Raw genomic sequence first — 19,724 nt, 5'->3', positions numbered from 1 at the left:
GTGGGAGTGAGGTTTCAACATGGCGGCGGTCGAGTCACGCGTGATAGGTCACGTGACGGTATGACCTCGACTCTTGTATAGCTTGGGTTATAGGTCAAGGCCGTTCTTTTTTAGGGGGTTGCTTCCCCTTTGGGGTGAAGCGTAGTTCAGTGTCCTAGCACTTTAACTGAAGTTAATGCTTTCTATGTGAGTTGGTAAGTATATTAATTAAATCAAAATTTATTTTTGAAATTTTATAATAAAGAAAGAAAGAATCATTGTCAATCATTGTGTTTGGTCATACACCAACAGTGCGACCCGCTGTGAATAGCTAACATGGTTGCTGCCACAAATACATGAAATTGTTTATATGTAGCAGGTCGGTTTCAGTTTTTTTAATAAACAATTCTAGAGAATTGTGTATCTTATATTTGAGTCTTTCGTGTTTTAGACATTGATGCATTTAATAGTTTTAACGAGTTGCCTTTTGTTTTATCATTCTGGTGTTTATCTAGATGTGCTGTGTATCTTATAAGAAGTTCTTAAAAGTTTGAAGTTATTTTAGCACATAGGTTTTTTTTATGGTCTTAACAGTGAAACATGTATTACGTTATCATTAAGATTCATGCTTTGTTAGCACTAAGCAGTTGTTTTAATCAGTCTGGTTTTTTCTTGTTTTCATCTTATGAACATTCTAAATGTTAGACTAACTTATTGTCTTGTACAGAATAACAACTGTGTGAATGGTGCTATACTGAATGAAAGAGTGTGACATGAAGTTCTTGTACATCATTGTAAAGAGTGTGCATGACGTTTTAGTTTAGATGTCAAGCGCTTAGAGCAAGCCTTTTTAACGAAAGTTTTTGATTTAGCGCTATATAAATGTTCTTATTATTATTATTATTATTATATGTGTGATTTGTTGGGTTGTTGTTTTCGTCTTTTTTTCTGACTTATTTCCCTGTTTATGACTTATTTTTGATGATGATAATGTTGTTTTACGCCCTGATGGTAAACCTACGAGGGGCATGTTCCCGGATCTTACCCCGACTTTAGACGATCTGGTTTTGGGAGAAAAAATGTCCAAGCCTACTAGGCTAGCCCTTAACAAATACGCCCAGATCTGTCATAATTATAGATCCGTCACGTATACAAGACCCGATAACCCGGTCCCTAGCCCATTTCAGGTCTCCTCCAGCAGCCGGCAGCCAGCTGTCTACACCCCCCCCCCCCCCCCTTGCATTTTTTTCTTTTTTATATATACAAAGCCGAGTTTTCCCGTGTAACATGCCCCTAATGGCTTTGCCGTGAGGGCGTAAAACTTACTTTTTCTTCTTCACAAGACCCGATACCTCTCATCTCATCATCTTTTCTTCTCTCTAGGCCAACCGTGCACAGGACTGGGCCAGTGCGTGATGAACGCAGAATGCACCTCCAACAACGGAGGCCTCTGCGACTGCAACGGCGGCTTCTTCAACTACGGGGGCGTGTGCAAAGAGGTGCTGCCCGCCGGGGCGCAATGCACGGCGTTCGGACAGTGTGTTGCACACGCGGAGTGCTCCACCGACACGGGCGGCACGTGCGACTGCAACGCGCTGTTCTACCAGCACAACGGCTCGTGCAGCCCTGTCGTGCCCGCCTTGAGGACGTGCTTCAAGAAAGGTGGGTCATAGTGACATTTTGAAACGCGCTTGAAGCCGATTCAGGCATGAGATCAAAACAGAAATACTGAGAAAGAAAAGACACCCTCAGAAACCAGTAAGGCCAAAAAAAATAATAGGTGTGGTTACGGTAACATAGCCCAAAAAAATAGGTGTGGTTACGGTAACATAGCCCAAAAAAATAGGTGTGGTTACGGTAACATAGCCCAAAAAAATAGGGTAGGTAGGTAGGCAATCACTTTTTTTTTGTTTAACTTTTTTTTCTAATGTGTACAAATTAAACCTACTTGACAGGGACATAAGTGTGCGACTCGGGCGCTTTCGCTTTCATTGCGTTTTTTGCACTCGTTTTTGTTTTTGTTTTTTTGACAAATGTAATAAAAAGTTATAGGATCTGCCCCTAAAAATAGGGTAGGTCGGGTTACCGTAACCACACCTATTTTTTTTTTAGGCCTAATGATATTTTCTCAAGAGATCAGTTTGCATGATTTTGCATAGTTTAAAGCAAAATTGGGGGATGGGGATGGGGTTGGGCACGCATCCTTGTATGCTTTTCATGATCTCATACCTGACATACCATGTGAAGACTAATCGTGAGCGTTGGAAGGAATAACGACACACCGTGCAGACTGCTTGGATCCGGTTTTGACTAGCGTGGTTGGCGTCATCTGGTGTGTGTGTGTGTATGTGTGTGAAACGCGCTGTTCTACCAGCACAACGGCTCGTGCAGCCCTGTCGTGCCTGCCTTGAGGCCGTGCTTCAAGAAAGGTGGGTCATGCTGATACAGTGAAACTCTGCTTAGGAGAATAATTATTATCCTGGGAGAACCAACGGCCATCTGAACGACGTTTTGGGGTTTGTAAGGCACGTTTATGTCAGATTTAGATTTAGATTATGGAGCATACATTCTGCAGTCTAGTTTTCAAACCAGACGCTGTGGCGCCCCGCAATCAACGCCTGTCTTATCGCGAGGTCTCTTCTTTTTAGCTCTAAAGTAATTGAGGCGTGAAATCCGTGCGTGCGTGTCCATTCACACATGCACACGTTGTTGTTGTTGTTGTTGTTGTTGTTGTTGTTGTTGTTGTTGTTGTTAACCCAGTCTAATGCTCTACTGTACAGGTCAGTGCGTGCAGTACGCCGAGTGTAAAACGGACCAGGACCAGGACGGACTGTGTCAGTGCGACGAGGGCTACTTCCCCCTGAACGGCAACTGTCACCCCCTGTCCCCCGTGGGAGGGGCCTGTAGTGGACCCGGTCAGTGTGTCAGCAACTCTGTCTGCACCCCGCCCTCTGAGGGAACCTGCGTCTGTGACCCCGTGGATTACTTTGTCTGGAAGGGCAGGTAAGATACAGCAAAATGTGTGTGTGTGTGTGTGTGTGTGTGTGTGTGTGTGTGTGTGTGTGTGTGTGTGTGTGTGTGTGTGCCACGGTGTGTGTGCCACGGTGTGTGTGACTCAGTCAATTTTTTTTGTCGGCAAGGGCAGGTGGGTATTGGAGAGAGTTTGTTGGGGGAGGGGGGGGTGAGTGGGAGAAAGGAGAGAAAAAGAAAGAAGAAGTCACAGAGGTAGAGAGAGAGAGAGGGGGGGGAGGGGATAATGATACGCATCATCATCATCATCATCCTCTACAACAACACGCTAAAATTTGTTAACACCCAAAAATAATAACACATCCTGTTCAAATAAGATTCAGCCCACCTAGAATATAACGTTCCAATTTACACTGCACATTTAAATCTTTCCTGTATGTTCAACAGGTGTGAAGCCTACATCAAGGTGGGCAAGCCATGCACTCAGCGCGGTCAGTGTGTACCCAACGCGGAGTGTTCGGCCAACGGAGGGGCAGCCTGGGGAACCTGTTTCTGTAACACCGGCTTCTACCTCTCGGGTCAGTGCGGAAGACCGGTGTGACGCCGTCATCTTGGCCCCGCCGTCATATTACGATTCTCGGCCTCGTTGATCTTGTATAAACTCCACACTGAACCAAAAAAACACCATTCGATAGTACTGATTCATGGGGCCAAATTTGTCCAACCTATTTTTTGTATTCATTTCAACTTAGAAATTTGATTCATTCTAAAAATGTTACCTTCTCATTCAAGGGACGTAGCCACTTTGTACACGTTTTCGAAGAAATCGATTTTTGTGTGTGAAATCTATTACATTTCACCACCATTTTTCTTCACATGCAGGAAACTGACATGCTTTTCGTCCTTTTCACTTCATTAATTTGACCAGGAAACAACATTTCAATCTTGAGTATAAATCGAGGGGGTAATATGACGGCAGGGCCAAGATGACGGCGTCACGCCGCCCTTGCCCTTGAAACCTTCCTCCTCAGATTTGGAGGATGTCCTCCAATATAAGATTTATTCCTCCCCTCTAAGACTCGTTTTCCAGGGCGGGGATGTAGCTCAGTCGGTAGCGCGCTGGATTTGTATTCAGTTGGCCGCTGTCAGCGTGAGTTCGTCCCCACGTTCGGCGAGAGATTTATTTCTCAGAGTCAACTTTGTGTGCAGACTCTCCTCGGTGTCCGAACACCCCCCCCCCCCCCCCCCCCCCCCCCGTTCCGATCTCCCAGGTCAACTTATGTGCAGACCTGCTTGTGCCTTATCCTCCTTCGTGTGTACACGCAAGCACAAGATCAAGTGCGCACGAAAAAGATCCTGTAATCCATGTCAGAGTTCGGTGGGTTATAGAAACACGAAAATACCCAGCATGCTTCCTCCGAAAACGGCGTATGGCTGCCTAAATGGCGGGGTAAAAAACGGTCATACACGTAAAATTCCACTCGTGTAAAAAAACACGAGTGTACGGGGGAGTTTCAGCCCACGAACGCAGAAGAAGAAGAAGACTCTTATCTCTATGTCGCCCAAAGTAATTCTCAGAATGCACCAGATTGCTTAGATTTTGTTCCAGTTTTACACACACTTCAAGGGTGCAGGCCTTCAGAGGGAAAGTCTCAATGCTTTCTGTACGCCCCGGTAGACGAGGGGTAGTAGTATATAGTAGTAGTACATTGTGTGTGCGTGTGTGTGTGTGCGTGTGTGTGTGTGTGTGTGTGTGTGTACGTGTGTGTGCAGTGTGTGTGTGTGTGTGTGTGTGTGTGTGTATGTGTGTGTGAGATGTTTATTGGAATTGTAAAGCGCTTGGAGCTGTGAATCGGGACTTGCGCAATACAAAAGTGATTTATTTTTATTAGAGATAGTAGCCTAGTCGTAGAAGTTGCTTTTTGTTGTTGTTCTTATTGTTCTTGTTCGTCTTTTTTATAACAGTGATGCTCTTAACAACCTGACACTCAAACCACTTCTTCTTCGATAACAATACCGTTCGCTGTACGTCGTTCTTATAAAAAAACAAAAAACATTTGATAAACAATTTCTGACCATTTCAGCGGGTCAGTGCTTTGCACGTGTTCCGGCCGACGACCCTTGCACTGGTACCGGTCAGTGCGTGGACAATGCCGAGTGCTCCGTTGCCACGGACAACGTGTGTCGCTGTGCCCAGCCTGAGTTCTACGCAGAAAACGGTCGCTGCTGGGGGGTCAAGGGGGCCGGAGAGCCTTGCTCCAGATGGGGGCAGTGCGTGACCAACGCCCAGTGCACCACTGACCGCGGCGGAACCTGCGACTGCCATGAAGGATACTATCAGAACGGGACGCAGTGTTTTGAACGTGAGTGTTTTGTGTGTGTGTGTGGGATGGGGGTGGGGGATCTTTGTGTGTGTGTGTGTGTGAGTGTGTGTGTGTGTGACCAACGCCCAGTGTAACATTGACCGCGGCGGGACCTGTGAATTGCTATGAGGGATATCATCAGGACAAGACACATTGTTTTGTGAGTGAGTGTTGCGTGTGTGTTTGTGTATGTATGACTGTGTGTGACCGTGCTTTATCGGTTAGAATGCCTTATATTTCTGTGATAGTTCACTTTTACCTTCTGTATCAAGTCACCCTCCACTCCAGTACAGAGATAGGCTGCAGCTTCTACAAGCAAGGACCTTCACCACAACTTACATGTTACTGATCACTGCATATTCATACTTCGTCGTGCTTCTATGTGTACAGAAATTGAGTCGGGTCTACTCTGTCAGTCATCCACGCAGTGTGTTCGTTTCGCTTTCTGCGACCTGAAGCTGGGAGGGATATGTCAGTGTGACAGGAACCACAGAGCCCTGGCGGGACGGTGTGAAGGTATACTGCATTTTTCAGTCTTTATTTCTACTGATTTTTTGTTAAGGCAAAAAAAAAAAAGTCTGTTTACGGTAACATAGGCAAACAAGAGGCGAAGCCATCAAGGCTCACGTAAGAAATCGACAAACAGTAACACAAACGCAATCACTCCGTCACACACACACACACACACACACACACACACACACACACACACACCACACACACACACACACACACACACACACACACACACACACACACACACACACACACACACACACACACACAAACACACACACACACACACACAGAAAGAGCATAGGTGAAACTGTGCAAGAAAGCGAGACACTAGATCTATCTGTCTGCATGTAGCCTACTTACAAGGACACGACTGCCAACTAGTCTCGGCGCGCTCAAAATAATAATGACCGAGACTTTCAGTACTTCCTTCGCGTGACGTCTAACCCTCTTACGTCATAATGTGACTTCAATGTAATGTGACGTCTTCAAATGTTAGAGTTTCTACCACAGACATACACACGCCCATACGCACGCACGCACGCACGCACGCACGCACAGACAGACAAAGTTACGATCGCATAAGCTACACTTACGTGAGCCAAAAAAATAGGGTCGGTAGATCGGGATTTTTTTTATTTTTTTATTTTTTTTTAATTTTCTCCCCCCAAAAAAGTCTAGGGTCGCGCGAAAAAATAGGGACGGTTGGGATACCGTAAACAGACAATTTTTTTTGCTTAATGAAAACGCGGGGGGAAAAGGGATAAATAGGTTACACACCTGGAGTCCTGGATAGCTGGCATATTTTGCCTCGGGTAGATTTTGAGGTAAGGGAAAGTCGCCAATCCCGGAACAGTCGGCCAACTTGGAACACCTCAATATGCGATCAACGGGGAACAATTCATGAACAATTGTTTTGCAGAAATGTCCAGTGACATTCCTTGATATTATTCCAGCAAAAAAAAATGACTACCGCGGCAAAACAAAACACATTGTACGTTTTTTAAACTTTTCTTCCTTCTTCTTCTTATTTCTACCGTCTACAATTCGTATTATTACTCTTTATCTACATACGTTCACGTAAAATGTTGATTGCTGTGATAAACCTTCATAGATTTGCAATAACTTGAACGGAAAAAAAGATTTGAAACGTCACGTGTATCCAACAGAAAAACACGAAATCCATGTAGGTGCCATGCGGCAATGATGGAACACATAAGAGAGGCAAAGATGGAACAGTGTTCCAGCTTTGCCGCATTCTGTTCCATCTTACCCTCATCAAACAATAAACAGAACACTGCTGTTTTATTCACGTATTCAATTCTCTTTTCAGTTTTGTTGTGTTTTTCCTTTCTATAAGTTTTATTGAATGATTGATTGATTTGTTTGACAGTAAGTATTATGAGACCCGAACGGCGGTGGTTACCAGAAGAAATGGGCTGCGCTTTGTCGGCAGTGAAAAACGGAGATATGGGTTTGCGTTGCGCATCAAGAGCATATGGTGTTACTGTCACAACTCTTAAAAGTAATTTAGAAGGAAACAAACAAATTTGCAAAAGAAGAAGTAAAGTTCACAGGAAGACCTTCTACGTTAACACCAGAGATAGAACAAGAACTAATCAATAGCATTCTTGAAGCTGAAATAAATTTGCCAACGTCACCCCCATCGTTGTTTTGTACACTGTACATAATAATAATAATAATGCAAACTTTTATAGCGCTATTCTAGAAAAATGTCTACTCTTAGCGCTTTACAATACATACATCGACCAAGCATACTATACACGCACAGGCAAAGAAACCGACCAAACATAACCAACAAACTATACATGCACAGGCAAAGAAAGCGACCAAACATACAATACACGCACAGGCAAGATAACGACCAAACATAAACAAACATACTATGACCAAACATAACCAACATACTATACGCGCGCAGGCAAAGAGAACAATCAGCACATGTAATAATTACTGACAACTAATAATGCAGGCATACAATGACAGTCCAATACACAGCCTAAGCACAAGAACCACAGTAGGCTTCTATATAAAAACGTGTCAACGGTACTATTTACACACACACACACAGTGCTGACACAAAGCGCAGAAAATATATATACACGTTATTTTAGGCGCTAGGTAGGGGGTGAGGTGGGGCGGGATGGGGTGGGTTGGGAAATGCTGGGGGGGGGGGGGGGAAATCACTTGCGCTGAAAGAGGTGTGTTTTGAGATTTGTCTTGAATGTAGTGAGAGAATCTGTGTGTCTGAGAGGCAGTGGTAATCTATTCCAGGTCACAGGGGCTTGATAGGCGAAGGACCTCTCGCCACATGTTTTTGTTTGCACTGTGGGGAGTCGGAAGAGTCGAGTGTCGGCGGCGGAGCGAAGCTGACGAGAGGGGGTGTAGAGATTGAGGAGTTCTGACAAGTATTCTGGGGCAGAACCAGAAACGACGGCAAAAGAAAGAGAGGAGAGTTTGTATTCGATCCTTTTAGTGATTGGCAGCCAGTGTAGAGAGTGAAGAAGGGGTGTGGCGTGTTCATACTTGGAAGATTTGAAGACCAGGCGGGCAGCGTTATTTTGGATCCTTTGAAGTCTATCTAAAAGGTACTTAGGGAGACCGGCCAGAAGAGAATTGCAATAATCTATCTTTAATCTATCTACATGGAGATTCTGGTCATTATGATTGCTTGGTGTCAGCAGCACATGTAAGCTTACCTGCTGCTGATGTCCTGCAACGCACAACCACAAGCTCGTCGAAGAGATCATCACGAAAAAAACAATCTTCTCCTTACAAGCGCAAGCAAAAGCTGGAGATTTCACTTGCAAAAAGGCGTGCAGGTCAACAGAAAAGAGGAAAGAATGAAGCTACAAAATCTTCTGCTCAGAGAAACAAGAGGGGAATATCTTCTGATCAGAGGGAAAAAAGGAGAACATTCTCGACGATGCGTTCTATCCCGGGGGAAAGCACTTGGTACTGCTTCAAGTGTGGCACCAACTCCCCTGAGAACATGATACAGTGCCAGAGGTGCACACAGTGGGCACACGAGGACTGCGCTGACAGCAGCGGACAAAAGGACTTTGAAATCTGTACTTAGCAATTTTTGTGTGTCTGCAAAATCAGTTCTTAAATCTGTTCTTAGTTATTTGCTTTGAGACTTTATGCGTAATGATTTTTACATTTAGTCAATTGGGCAGGTAGCCCTTTTATATCTATTTGTCAACAGAAGAGGGGTACAAATGAAGCTGCGAAATTTCGTGGTACTGCTTCATGTGTGGCACCAACTCCCCTGAGGATATGTTATAGTGCCAGAAGTGCACACAGTAATCACACGATGACTGCGCTGACAGTAGAAGACAAAGGACATTGTCTGCGAAATCGGTTCTTGGCCTATTTTTTCCTCTTTTTTTTTATTAAAGGTTTTGTTTTTCAGTCCTTTTTAGACCTAGCCCTTATTTATCTTTTTGTTTTACATTTAAGGCTTAAATTGTTATCCGATTTGTTATTTCCTTGGTAAAAATCAAAATATGATGTTGAAAAAAAGACATTTACACAAATTGGCTTAATTAAAATGTTATGACGTATTTATTTATCTTGTGTGTGTGGCAAAGTGTGCTTGTTTGTGTGTGAATGAGAGTGTGTGGGTGTATATGTGTGTGTGTGAGACACAGACAGAGCTAGAAAGAGAGTCAGGGTGTGTTTGTATGTGTTCCGAGTTTGACAACACAGTGTTCCACTTTACACACCCATGCGTCCAACCTGGAACAAATGCAGACATTTTTATTATGATCAGTCTGATGAGTTGCGTGACTTTTATTTTATTTGTTGTGGTTCGTTTATTTACTGATAGAGTCTAGTATGTGACAATATAAAGAACGCTTTGCAATATCCATTTTTTTGTCTGGTACGGCTGTTTCTCCTTAACTGTTCCAGGTTTAGCGACTTTCCCCTACAGGGTGACCCCCAAAAAATGCAACCCACAAAAATTCTATTAACATCTACAACTGCTGGCTGGCCGAATAATTTCATATTCGGTACACATTAACTTCATGGGAAATGCCCTGATCCTGCCTTTAGTTGCTGTATTCAAGTCACTGATTGTCTAAGGTTGGTTATGATAAAAGCCTACTAGGTCATTCGAGTAATCCCAAAAGGTAACAATCACGAGGGTTAACATCTAGTTTGGCTACCGCTCAAGTTCAAACCTCGCGCGTACTGTTAAGTCGATCCCCGAATTTGGAACCTTTTTTTTAAATTGCACAAAAGCCAGACCATTTGACCTACAAACTTGCCGATTCGTGAAAGTGTCATGCATAAGCTGAAATGAATGTTCCCCCAAAAAGAAGTTATTCCACCAACAGATGTAGATGTTATTAGCAATTTTGTGGGTTGCATTTGTTTTGTGTCACCCTGTATTACCTTACCAGAAAATCAACCCTTAGGAAAATATGCCAGATAACAAGGATTCGGAGGTGTGTAACCTATACGAGGATTGCGTGGTATAGTATTTTGTTGTGTTGTATTTTATCATATTGTACATGTGAATCATTGCCTTGTATCCGTGTGTTGCAGCAATTCAACCAGTGGACGGCGGGAACGACACCCCCCAGACACCCACAGACATCATGTTGATCGCGGGGATCCTCGGTGGCGCACTGGCTCTCGTGCTCGGCACGTGCTGTTGCCTCCTCATCCTGTGCGCCAGACGCAAAAGGCGAGTCCTTGTTTTCGCCTTGTTGTTCCAACGAGTTGTCCTTATATTCCAAATTTTCAATTCATTTTCATCACTTGCTAGACGGGCGCCATGGCCTTATGGATAAGACGCCGGCCTCCCAACACTACATTGGGGTGTGCACGTTAAAGATCCCACGATTGACAAAAGGGTCTTTCCTGGCAAAATTGTATAGGCATAGATAAAAATGTCCACCAAAATACCCGTGTGACTTGGAATAATAGGCCGTGAAAAGTAGGATATGCGCCGAAATGGCTGTGATCTGCTGGCCGATGTGAATGCGTGATGTATTGTGTAAAAAAAATTCCATCTCACACAGCATAAATAGATCCCTGCGCCTTGAATATGTGCTCGATATAAATTGCATAAAATAAAAAATAAAAAAAATAAAAATAAAAAATCCCTGCGCTTAGAACTGTACCCACGGAATACGCGCGATATAAGCCTCATGTTGATTGATTGAAGGTCGGGGGTTTGAATCCCGGCCGCGCCTGGTGGGTTGAGCCTTAGAGGGTGGAGATATTTCCGATTTTCTAGGTCAACTTATGTGCAGACCTGCTAGTGCCTTATCCCCTTTCGTCTCGGCCTATATTCGAACACTTGGCATTATACTCTGGGAGTCTGGTAGTTTTTTTGGAAGAGCCCTGAAGTTGTGATCCTCTGGTGACAGGTTTGAATCCGGATCAACTTTATGTTATGACTCAGTGACGGCGGTATGTCCTATTATGATTCCCGTGTCACCACTGTGAAAACTTCTTGTTAGCTTTGTTGGCCAAATCCTGCATGGCATGCAAATAGAGGAATTCTGGAAATAACTCTGTCAGGTTTGTATATGTTTCGAAAGAGTGAATGCGGGGATGTAGCTCAGTCGGTAGCGCGCTGGATTTGTATCCAGTTGGCCGCTGTCAGCGTGAGTTCGTCCCCACGTTCGGCGAGAGATTTATTTCTCAGAGTCAACTTTGTGTGCAGACTCTCCTCGGTGTCCGAACACCCCCCGTGTGTACACGCAAGCACAAGACCAAGTGCGCACGAAAAAGATCCTGTAATCCATGTCCGAGTTCGGTGGGTTATAGAAACACGAAAATACCCAGCATGCTTCCTCCGAAAACGGCGTATGGCTGCCTAAATGGCGGGGTAAAAAACGGTCATACACGTAAAATTCCACTCGTGCAAAAAACACGAGTGTACGTGGGAGTTTCGGCCCACGAACGCAGAAGAAGAAGAAGAAGAAAGAGTGAATGCCCTTGCTTTTTCGGAGACAAGCATCTACTAGGGGGTTGGTTTTTTTTTTTACAGCATGCGGTATACAAAACAAGCGAGCTCTAATGCAGAACTCGGCTCCACTGATTTGATATGAAACATGTTTCCTCTCCACGTGTTTGAGACACCCCGGATGAGACGAAAAACCGAGGTCCCTTCGTGTACACTACATGCATTAGGGTGTGCACGTTAAAGATCCCACGATTGACAAAAGGGTCTTTCCTGGCAAAAGTGTATAGGCATAGATAAAAAAAATGTCCACCAAAATACCCGTGTGACTTGGAATAATAGGCCGTGAAAAGTAGGATATGCGCCGAAATGGCTGCGATCTGCTGGTCGATGTGAATGCGTGATGTATTGTGTAAAAAAATTCTATCTCACACGGTATAAATAGATCCCTGCGCCTTGAGTCCGAGTCTGGAGATACGCGCGCGATATAAGACTTCATATAACATCATATAACATAACACCCCGTCGCTATTGACTGGCCTTTAATTAATGCCGCGTAGAAAAACTGCATTATAGTCTCAGCAGCAAGATTCCCAACCCCTACGTCAATCTCGTCTCGTCTCATTTGATCTCTTTCCTTCTCTGTTCACAGGAGGAAGCACCCAGACGACACAAGCTCCGTCACGGGCAGTACCTTCAGCAACAGTCTCAGCAGCAAGATCCCCAAGCCGTACGTCAACTACGCCGTGCCTTTCTACTACCCGGCCTCTCCCTCTGTGCGCAGCATGCCTTTCAGCGACATGCCTATTTACATGCGTGACATGGGCTTGAGCGACATGGAAGAAAGGTCTAGTGCCAGCGGAGCGTATTCTCTGGCAGATAGGACTTACATGTAGTGGCTTCATCGCTTGCCCTTCGTCTTTGCCTAATGCAGACCCTTTTCTGAAATGTCAATTTGTGTAAAGCCTGCCTTTTTACTGACATGCCCATGAACGTGAGAGACTGTGGTTTCAGTGAGTGGCGTGGAAGAGAGTGCTAGTGCTAGTGGGGCTTATTCACTGGCGGATAGGACTTCCATTTATTCCCCCCTCTGCTTCTTTACCTCTGTAAACTTGTAGGGGTAGTTATTTTTCGATAATGACCCAGCAACCAAACAAATAACGACCCAGCAACAGCCTGAATCCTCGATAGTGCAATGGGTTGAGAGGTTGTTCTGTTTCGGTACTACTTTTTGCGACTGAAAAGTTCAGAACGCTCTAATGTACGAAGTATACATCTCTGGAGCAAACAATACAAACATACCGCATTTAAATTAACAACTACAGGCCTGAACACATGAATCTCCATATAAAATCCATGAGTTCGGTTGTTTTCTGAATCTCATCTGCCGTGGCTCAAGCCGTTCATCACAAGCAATTTCCCAAGGCAAGTAACTCATACTTTGTCTAGCGACAAGAGTAGTTCCCCTTCTTTTCACTCAGTTCCTTCGACAACAGACTGCAATCCGACGGTCAGTTTTCAACAATATTTCATTTAATAAACAGATCACACGCAACCAAATGCACACATCTCATCAATTTAAACAACATAAAGGGGTTTCATACACTATTTTCCCCGGAAAACTGAACTTCATACAGTTTTTAACGTTGGAACACGGGTGCAAAAGTTCGTCTGCTAGTCCCATTTGACGAAAAAAACATTACCCTAAGCGATACCAAAACATATACAGAACACACAATATCTGCCTTTGCCGCCACAGCAGAATAACAGCATATCTGTGTACTTGATTTTAGCCTAAAATAGGAAAACTGACAAGAAGTGTTAACAGAATGGAATGATTTGCACGGAACTATACAACCGCGCATTAATCGATCGCCTGCGCAGGTTGACTGGTTGAGAGAATAGGATTCGATCAAACTTTCGCAAAAAAACTCCTCTTTTCTTTGAATAACTGAAGAAAGGAGGAATAAAGAGGTTACACACCTCGTCTCAGTGATTATCAAAAATAATGGTCTCAGTTCGCGGTCATGAAAAAGCTCGCTAAAGCTCGCATTTTTCATGATCCGCTAACTTCGACCATTATTTTTGATAATCACTGAGACTCGGCGTGTAACCTCTACGTATAGTGTCTTCATCACTGGCGGATAGGACTTCCATGTATAGTGTCTTCATCACTGGCGGATAGGACTTCCATGTATAGTGTCTTCATCACTGGCGGATAGGACTTCCATGTATAGTGTCTTCATCACTGGCGGATAGGACTTCCATGTATCGTGTCTTCATCACTTGCCCTTCGTTTTTAGACATGCCAATTTGTGTAAAGCGTGCTTTTTTTTCTGACATGCCCATCAACATGAAAGACTTTAGTTTGAGCTGCGTTGAGAAATTGCCAGTGGCAGTCGGTGCTTCTTTAATGGATAAGACTTGCATGTAGTGTATAGCTGTATGTGTAACGACATGCCAAGTTGTAAAGGCTGCCTTTTCACCGAAATGCCTATTTGATACATGAGACCTTCGTCATAGCGACATGGAAGAATGTGGGGCGTATTCACTGGCGGATAGGATATACATGTAGTGTCTAGCTGTGGGTGTGTAATGGCATGCCTGATTGGGCAAAGAGCACCTTTTTTTTCGAAACGCCGATTTACATGCGAGACTTTGATTTGAGTGATGTTGGGGAAACTGTTAATTATGCCCCTTGATAGGAATTTCATTGTGATGTCAACATCACTGTTCCTTACTATGTATGTAGTGCATACCCTTTTCATGAAATTGTTGTTGTAAAACATGCCTTTCCCCGACATGCCCGTTGACATGCGAGACCTTGTACACTACATTGGGGTGTGCACGTTAAAGATCCCACGATTGACAAAAGGGTCTTTCCTGGCAAAATTGTATCGGCATAGATAAAAATGTCCACCAAAATACCCGTGTGACTTGGAATAATAGGCCGTGAAAAGTAGGATATGCGCCGAAATGGCTACGATCTGCTGGCCGATGTGAATGCGTGATGTATTGTGTAAAAAAATTCCATCTCACACGGCATAAATAAATCCCTGCGCCTTGAATATGTGCGCGATATAAATTGCATTAAACATTTTTTTTTAAAATAAAAATAAAAATCCCTGCGCTTAGAACTGTACCCACGGAATACTCGCGATCTTCTTCTTGGCGTTCGCAGAGGTTACACAATCAGTCCAGCACTGGTGATAAATGTTGTCGTTTTCTCCAACTCCTGTCGACTGCCGTATAGTTTGGTCTGCAAGGGAGTTGGTGACGGCCACACTTCTTTTCGTTCCTCATCTAGTAAGGGACATCGCTGTAAGATGTGTTCCGCTGTTTGGTCCTCTTGACCGCAGGCACAGGTTGGTGATGGCGCCAGCTTGAACTTTCGGTTCATGTGAGCATTGAGCCTGTTGTGGCCAGTACGCAGCCTGATGAGGTTGACTTGCTGCTCTCTGGACATTGTGTGGTAGTCATCTCTGTTTGTCCTTGGCCTCATCAATGCCTTGATGATTGTCTTCTGCTCACTAAAGCTGACACTGTTTTCAGGTTGGTCTTCCACGGCTCCTTCTTTTGCCAGCTCATCTGCCCTTTCATTTCCTGGTATCCCACAGTGTGCTGGTATCCACTGGAGGACAACTCTTCTGGTTTGTCTGACTATCTGTAATGCTTTGGCCAGCTGTGGGAGTTTGTCGTTCTCTAGGGCCTGAAGGACTGAAAGGGCGTCCGAGAGGAAGACAACTTGAAAGCAAGGGTCTGCGGAGTCCTGAACGAAGGAGGCGGCCTGCATGAGAGCTTCTGCTTCTGCTTTATAGTTTGTGCAGTGTTTGCCAGTGGCAACGCGCGATATAAGCCTCATATTGATTGATTGATTGATAGCTTGAGTGACGTTGAAGAAAGTGCCATTTCAAGTGGAGCGTGTTAACTGGATAGGACTTGGATGTAGTGACTGTATCCTTTGTGAGACATTAAAATTAAATCACTCAATGAAAAGCACATGCACGCCGATTTATGACTTACCAATTTACACGAGAGACCTTAGTTTGAGCGACGTTGAAGAAAGTGCTAGTGCCAGTGGAGCTTATCAGTTCACTGGATAGGACTTACGTGTAGTAAAAGGTTAGATTTGTTTCTTTTTTGCATCTGTTGTGTAGAGCATACCCTCGTCAGACATGCCCATTCAGTACAGGAGAGACCTTGGTTTGAGCGACGTTGAAGAAAGTGCTAGAGCCAGTGGAGCTTATCAGTTCACTGGATGGAACTTACGTGTAGTAAAAGGTTAGATTTGTTTCTTTTTTGCATCTGTTGTGTAGAGCATACCCTCGTCAGACATGCCCATTCAGTACAGGAGAGACCTTGGTTTGAGCGACGTTGAAGAAAGTGCTAGAGCCAGTGGAGCTTGGGCCAAAAAAAAAAAATTGTCTGTTTCTGGTCTCCCAACCGACCCTAAATTTCGGCGCCGACCCTAAACTTTTTTTTTCCAAACTCAAAAATTTTTAATTTTTTTGGTGGTAAAGGACAGGGTGAGAAAATGAACAACAAAAACGTGTGAAAACGAAAGTCCGCTGACGATTTGTAAATGTGTTGAGTGTCTTGTCTCTATGTATAGTGAATCCAGTCTCTTTGTGCGATTTTTAAAGTTAGTTTTATTGGTCTACATTTGGGGGTAAAAAATAAAAATAAAAAAATAAAAATCCCCGACCTACCGACCCTATTTTTTTTAGCCATGTTACCAGAAACAGACAATTTTTGTTTGTTGGCCTTATCAGTTCACTGGATGGAACTTACGTGTAGTAAAAGGTTAGATTTGTTTCTTTTTTGCATCTGTTGTGTAGAGTTTACTTCGCATACCCTTTTCAGACATGCCCATTTACAGGAGAGACCTGGGTTCGAGTGCTAGTGCCAGTAGGGCTTATTCACTGAATAGGATTTACATGTAGTTTTGGCATCACTTTCCTTTACTCTTTGTGTAATACATAAATATCATTGCCATCATGTGGCAACAGATACATTTCAGAAATAAGGCCCCCCCCCCCCCCCCAAAAAAAAAAATAGTCTGTTTACGGTATCCCGACCGACCCTATTCAGTTTTTCGCGCGACCCTAGACTCTTTTTTTTGGCATTTAGGGGAGGGGGGGGGGAAGTCTTTCTTTTTGGCAAAATAACTTAAAATTATGTTTGTTTTTTGAGAAAAAAAAAGAAAAAAAAGATAAATCCCGACCTACCGACCCTATGTTTATTGCCTATATGTTACCGTAAACGGACTTTTTTTGTGTGTGTGGCCTTTCTTTATTTCTTTCTTTATTTGGTGTTTAACGTCGTTTTCAACCGTTCAAGGTCATATCGCGACGGGGAAAGGGGGGAGATGGGATAGAGCCACTTGTTAATTGTTTCTTGTTCACAAAAGCACTAATCAAAAAATTGCTCCATGGGCTTGCAACGTAGTACAATATATGACCTTACTGGGAGAATGCAAGTTTCCAGTACAAAGGACTTAACATTTCTTACATACTGCTTGACTAAAATCTGTACAAACATGGACTATATTCTATACAAGAAACACTTTACAAGGGTAAAAGGAGAAACAAAATCCGTTAGTCGCCTCTTACGACATGCTGGGTAGCATCGGGTAAATTCTTCCCCCCTAACCCGCGGGGGGAGTGTGTGGCCTAACTCTGTCGGATTTGTATGGGTTGTGAAAGCGGGAATACACTTGCTTCTAGTGAGTCAAACTTTCCCACGTGACTTAAATAGGCCAGTCACTAGCAAGGACTGTATCTGAAACACAAGTACAAGGAGGACATGTACAGAGATTGCCTCAGTTAAAGCAAGAGTAGTCGCTCTTTCACAACCCAGAACAAACGCGAGTTATTTCCGGCATTCGTCTATTGGGGAGCAGCATCAATCAATCAATCAATCAATCAATAAATATGAGGCTTATATCGCGCGTATTCCGTGGGTACAGTTCTAAGCGCAGAGATTTTTTTTTGATTTTTAAAAAAAAAAATTGTGCAATTTATATCGCGCGCATATTCAAGGCGCAGGGATTTATTTACTCATTACTGGTGCTAATATAGCAAAATTATTTCACTTGTTTGAGACCCATCATCGCAGCTGTCTTTCTCGTGGCACAAATTAATTCACAGCTAATAAACAGCAGAGACATAGATAGAAGAGATGCGAAGCGCTGTCTTCCCGCTTGCGTTATCTTCGCCTACGACAGGGGCAAGTAATCCTCCCACTGGCGCCAAGCTCGCGTTATATCCGCCTACGGCAGGGGCAAGTAATCCTCCCACTGGCGCCAAGTGTTGTGTTTTTAAAGAGTTATAACTGTTTCATAGAAAATCATAGATAATAAAACATGCAAATTTTAATTATTTGCACTCAAGAGAAACAGAAAATCACAACAAGAAGATTATTGCATCATTTGGTGATTAGAAGATGAATCCTAAAGTAAGCAATTTCGCTCATTTCTCCTTAAAAACTTTTTATCCACACGCCAGTGTAAGTGCGAGAACCACTTGAGTGAGACTTAAAAGCATCAAATTTAATTACAGCGCGTCAAAAATTATACAAACAGATTAATGTATACACCAGTAATGCATTTGCTAGTTAAGGGAAAGCAAAGTTGCGCACAAAAGAAAATATTAGCTCCCAAACATTGCCTCCACGGAACCGTTTTTGACTCACTTCGGGAACCCAATCCTCTCAAATGCGTTCGTGTGCACACTATTGAAGCTACAGAATAGGAATCAAGTTTACTTACCACTGATATCTCTCGTCTGAAGCTGGATATATCCAAAGAAATATGACAAAAAAAGCACTTCAAATCGGTGTCAGAGAGCAAGCAAACAACAACGTACGGGATGATGGCTGACAATCGCGCGAGGTCACGCTGACCGAACGCCGCGGTAACCCAAGAGTTCACGCGAGCGGCCCTCGCTTCGCATCTCTATATATATGTCTCTGTAAACAGCGTATGTTTGAAGTTTGAGGGTGTTTTTTCCCCCTCCAATTTGTGTTTTTACTAGTGTCCAAGAGTCGATTCAAAACTTCGATTGTAGTCATTAATTTATATCCTTCGACCGTCTGTCAATCACCACACCTGTAAATATTCATCGATTTATTTGCTCATACAATTTTTGTTTGTAAAACGTGCATCTTTATTTGTACAGTCGAAAATGCCTTGGTGACCACCTCCCTGTAACGGCCACCTGCCCATTACAACCCCCTGAAGAATCCCTGATAAGGGTTAATTCTATATAATTCACCTATCCATAAACCCCCCGCGGGTTAGGGGGAAGAATTTACCCGATGCTCCCCAGCATGTCGTAAGAGACGACTGACGGATTCTGTTTCTCCTTTTACCCTTGTTAAGTGTTTCTTGCATAGAATATAGTCAATGTTTGTAAAGATTTTAGTCAAGCAGTATGTAAGAAATGTTAAGTCCTTTGTACTGGAAACTTGCATTCTCCCAGTGAGGTAATATATTGTACTAGGTTGCAAGCCCCTGGAGCAAATTTTTGATTAGTGCTTTTGTGAACAAGAAACAATTGACAAGTGGCTCTATCCCATCTCCCCCCTTTCCCTGTCGCGATATAACCTTCGTGGTTGAAAACCACTTTAAACACCAAATAAAGAAAGAAAGAAAGATGTCTATAATGACCACTTTTGGTCTGTCCCTGGCGAGGTCGTTATGGAAAGCATAGACCTATAGGTCCCTATGGAAAAGTTCGACTGTAATTGTAAATGTGTCTCATAACTTGTCATGCATTAAAATACATAAACCATTCTCTCATGCTAAGCTAAAGCTTCCTCTCATTACGATGTTAGCTGTAATGCGTGTGATGAAATTGAATAGAATATAGTCAATGTTTGTAAAGATTTTAGTCAAGCAGTATGTAAGAAATGTTAAGTCCTTTGTACTGGAAACTTGCATTCTCCCAGTA

General features: G+C 43.5%; 1 protein-coding gene and 1 long non-coding RNA gene across 2 annotated transcripts in view; both read left to right on the top strand.

Moving 5' to 3' along the window:
- The window catches only part of LOC138950747 (uncharacterized), a gene marked incomplete in the record, with an annotated part of 169,686 nt that extends 156,695 nt beyond the window's left edge, over positions 1–12,991 (top strand). The window contains 7 exon segments of the mRNA XM_070322472.1: positions 1,363–1,641; positions 2,760–2,982; positions 3,397–3,527; positions 5,034–5,312; positions 5,703–5,828; positions 10,404–10,545; positions 12,425–12,991. Of these exon segments, the coding sequence (XP_070178573.1) occupies positions 1,363–1,641; positions 2,760–2,982; positions 3,397–3,527; positions 5,034–5,312; positions 5,703–5,828; positions 10,404–10,545; positions 12,425–12,668 (1,424 nt within the window).
- A 1,942-nt stretch (positions 12,992–14,933) lies between these two features.
- Positions 14,934–16,801, top strand: LOC138950756 (uncharacterized). The gene is made up of 2 exons (XR_011450780.1): positions 14,934–16,053; positions 16,576–16,801. It is a non-coding gene; the product is annotated as an uncharacterized lncRNA (long non-coding RNA).
- Positions 16,802–19,724: the final 2,923 nt, after the last annotated feature.

This window comes from Littorina saxatilis, linkage group LG16, assembly GCF_037325665.1.
Source record: "Littorina saxatilis isolate snail1 linkage group LG16, US_GU_Lsax_2.0, whole genome shotgun sequence".
Lineage (NCBI taxonomy): Eukaryota > Metazoa > Mollusca > Gastropoda > Littorinimorpha > Littorinidae > Littorina > Littorina saxatilis.
This window is presented reverse-complemented; position numbering and strand designations above follow the sequence as displayed.